The sequence below is a fragment of the Oreochromis niloticus genome, unplaced genomic scaffold (genome assembly GCF_001858045.2).
Source record: "Oreochromis niloticus isolate F11D_XX unplaced genomic scaffold, O_niloticus_UMD_NMBU tig00001589_pilon, whole genome shotgun sequence".
In the NCBI taxonomy this organism is placed as follows: Eukaryota; Metazoa; Chordata; class Actinopteri; order Cichliformes; family Cichlidae; genus Oreochromis; species Oreochromis niloticus.
The window spans coordinates 101,277-104,356 of record NW_020327416.1 but is presented as its reverse complement, the minus strand read 5'-3'; the positions used below and the strand labels follow the sequence as shown (position 1 = coordinate 104,356).

The 3,080-nt window shown below is 36.9% G+C and overlaps 1 protein-coding gene across 1 annotated transcript; it reads left to right on the top strand.

Annotated features, from left to right (window-relative positions):
* The first annotated feature begins 718 nt into the window (after window positions 1–718).
* LOC109200144 (complement C1q tumor necrosis factor-related protein 3) lies at window positions 719–2,848 on the top strand. The gene is made up of 4 exons (XM_019355610.2): window positions 719–930; window positions 1,135–1,206; window positions 2,114–2,248; window positions 2,357–2,848. The coding sequence occupies exons 1-4, from the start codon at window positions 726–728 to the stop codon at window positions 2,638–2,640; spliced, it is 696 nt and encodes a 231-aa protein (XP_019211155.1). The 5' UTR covers window positions 719–725; the 3' UTR covers window positions 2,641–2,848.
* The last annotated feature ends 232 nt before the right edge of the window (window positions 2,849–3,080 follow it).

Genomic DNA, 3,080 nt, shown 5'->3' with positions numbered 1-3,080 from the left:
AGAGCATAAAGCAGCATGTAAACAAAGTGCACAGGGTTCATTCATGTTTGCAGGGCGCCATCACTGCGCCTCCACAGCTGGAAGTGTGTGCGAGTGTTCAGTCACCCTGCAGGGATCTGTGATCACTCTCAGAGAAAACCAATCATAATACAGACACTTTTCTTTCTCCCTGCTGGAGGTTGGCTGGAGTTCTTTACTGTCCAACAGCTGAGCTGAAACAATCAGCAAAAGGACATAAAAGCACTAGATGTGAGTAAAGAGCTCATGTGTGTGTTATCACATACATGTGCTGAAGCACCCCCAAAATGGGCTAAAATCGCCAGATTCAGATTAATGACTCCAATCTGCCTAGCGGGTGCAGATCAGCTAGAGCTGGACACCTATCAATCAATGTGGTCAAGACCCTAACTCCAGTATCCAGGTGGATGACATAATTAAAAAAAATATTATTTTATTTTATTATTATTATTTCTTTAATATGTTATAATTTCCTCATTTGGAAATTGCAGGCATAAAATTCAACTGACCTGTTTTAACAGCAGTCACCAAAACACATGCTGGTTGATGAGTTCACTATATCAGTAATGTTTGAGTACTTCCTTGTTTTTTAAAAAACTGGGAGGAGTGGGGAAGCAACCTCATGATAGTCCTGCCTCTTGCTGCCATATCATAAAAAGGTCAGATTTGCAGATGAGACAGTTAAACTTCAGATTTCTGGAGACAGGATGGAGACCATGTTGGTTTTCTCTTTCTTGCTTCTGGCCTGCTCTATCTCAGCAGCTCAGACAGCTGACGATGGAGTCATTCTTAAAAAAAAGATTGCGCTCCTACAACCATTTGCAAGTGACATGGAAGCTGTGCTGACAGGGATAGTCACCTCTTTGGCTGTACAAAAAGAGCAGATCACACTTCTTCAAAAGGAGAATCAAGGTACCAAATTATGTTAGTTAGTGAGAGACATAACAGCATCAAGAAGCCTTCATATCATCCGCTGTTGTTGTTCCAGTTATTTTAAAGAACAGAATAGAATTGTATTTTTTTGATCATGTAAATACAGAATTTTATTTACAGGAACACTAAAGCAATCTGAGGACAAGCTGTACAATCATGTTCTATTTCCTTTTGTTTTGTCAGAACAAGAAGCAAAACTAAAAAAAGTGGAGACACAGAAGACTGAGATTGAGCAGCTGAAGCAGAGGCTACAAGGTACTGTGTGGAAATCATCATGGGCAGAATTTCTATAGAGATGTTGTAATATTTATGTTTATGACACAAGTTTGAATGTAAACTGTTGAAATAAAATTTCTAATTGTCAGCATAAAAAGATATGCACTGCAAATATATTCACTGGGAAGTGCTTTAGCATGACTTTTGTTATGCATTTTTTTTAATTGCATAGTTATTGGTTCCATCTTCAATAACTTGTCTTTTATATGGAGTGAGAGAAACAGACTGAAGAGACAGCAGGGATAATAACTTTGAAATAAAACAGATTTTAATTAGTTTATAATTCATTAAACAAATGTTTTATATATAAAGAATAAACAGCATAAAGATAAAGATTCAACCAGTAATTTATGAATATTTCATAATAAACTTCAGTTAATCGAATTATTAGTTAAGTTATTAAGTTATTAGTTAAGTACTTAATTATTAGTTAAGTAATTAAAATGGAGTCGGCGCCTTAAAAAAGGAGTGAAGGTGGAGCAGTGGTGACCCATCACACTATTACTTTAACTTACTTTATTGATTTATATAGCACTCTTAACAAGGTGAAAACGACAAAGTGCTTCACAATAGTATAAAACAGATAAACATAAAACAGCACAAATGTAGTTAAAAGCTAGTCTAAATATTAGACTATCGCTCTCTCTTTTCTGTGCTGCTTACAAACTGAAGACTTACAGTTTCACAACAGTCTGTTTTTAGTGCAGTGAACAAGATGACATTTCTTCAACATGATATCTACATAAACTAATATTTCAAGACTATATCAAAGTAATGCATTTACCAAATGGGGTTTGTGTAATGTGAAGTGAATTCAATGCCTGTACAAAGGAGGTATAACTGTAAAACAGAAAGTTTAAAATAATGACATTTCTCTCTCTCTCAGCCCAACAGGTGGCTTTCTCAGCCTCTCTGGTGGAGCAAGGTGGTGGACCTTATACTGGACCATTTAACACAGAGACTACTCTGATCTTCAAACGCGTTGTCACAAACATTGGAAATGCCTACAACTCATCCACAGGTAATAACACTGAATGTCACTTCTCTGCTTTGTTGATGTCAGGCTGATGTTCCAGATGTTCTAACAGCTGATTTTTCATGTAATATGACAAAAACAAATGTCCCACAGGTATTTTCACTGCACCAGTGAGAGGAGTCTACAACTTTGGGTTGACCCTGCATGGACACGGAGACAGTGCATATCCTACATCTGCTAGGTTGTTCATGAATAAAGACCTCATTTTTACGGCATGGGAACATCAGGCAACACATTCCCCAAGTGCCTCTAATGGTGGCTCACTGCTTCTAGATGCTGAAGATCAGGTGTATGTGCTCCTCTGGCCTGGTGCAAGGATATTTGATGATTACAATCATCATACCACCTTCAGAGGTCATCTGCTTTTCTCCATGTGAAAGGTGTACCAGCTGCAAACGTCCTGTTTGGGTTGTCTTGTAGCTTTTTCTTTATTTTTTCAGAAGTAAAACAGGAAGTAAATCACCTGCTGGGATCAGTGAAACTTTTCTTATTTTTCATCTGTCTGTAAATCCAAAATCCAGATACACTAAACAATAATGTTATTTGGATCTCTCTCTTTCTCTCTTCTGATTTCAAAATTCAGTGTGATTCTATTCTGTCATTTCATTCTAATAATATATCATAATAAATAGATGATTAAAGCAGCAGAAAGTTTCTTTATGTGTTTTAATTGTCATTATCTCATACTGACAGCAGAAAATCAAACACAGTCATGTCACAGTTGTGTTTCCAGAACAGAGATCAAACCCTACACATGCTGGGAGTTAGGCCTGATTTAAAATTCTGTGCTGAATAGTTGTAGAGTCAATGATGTCGA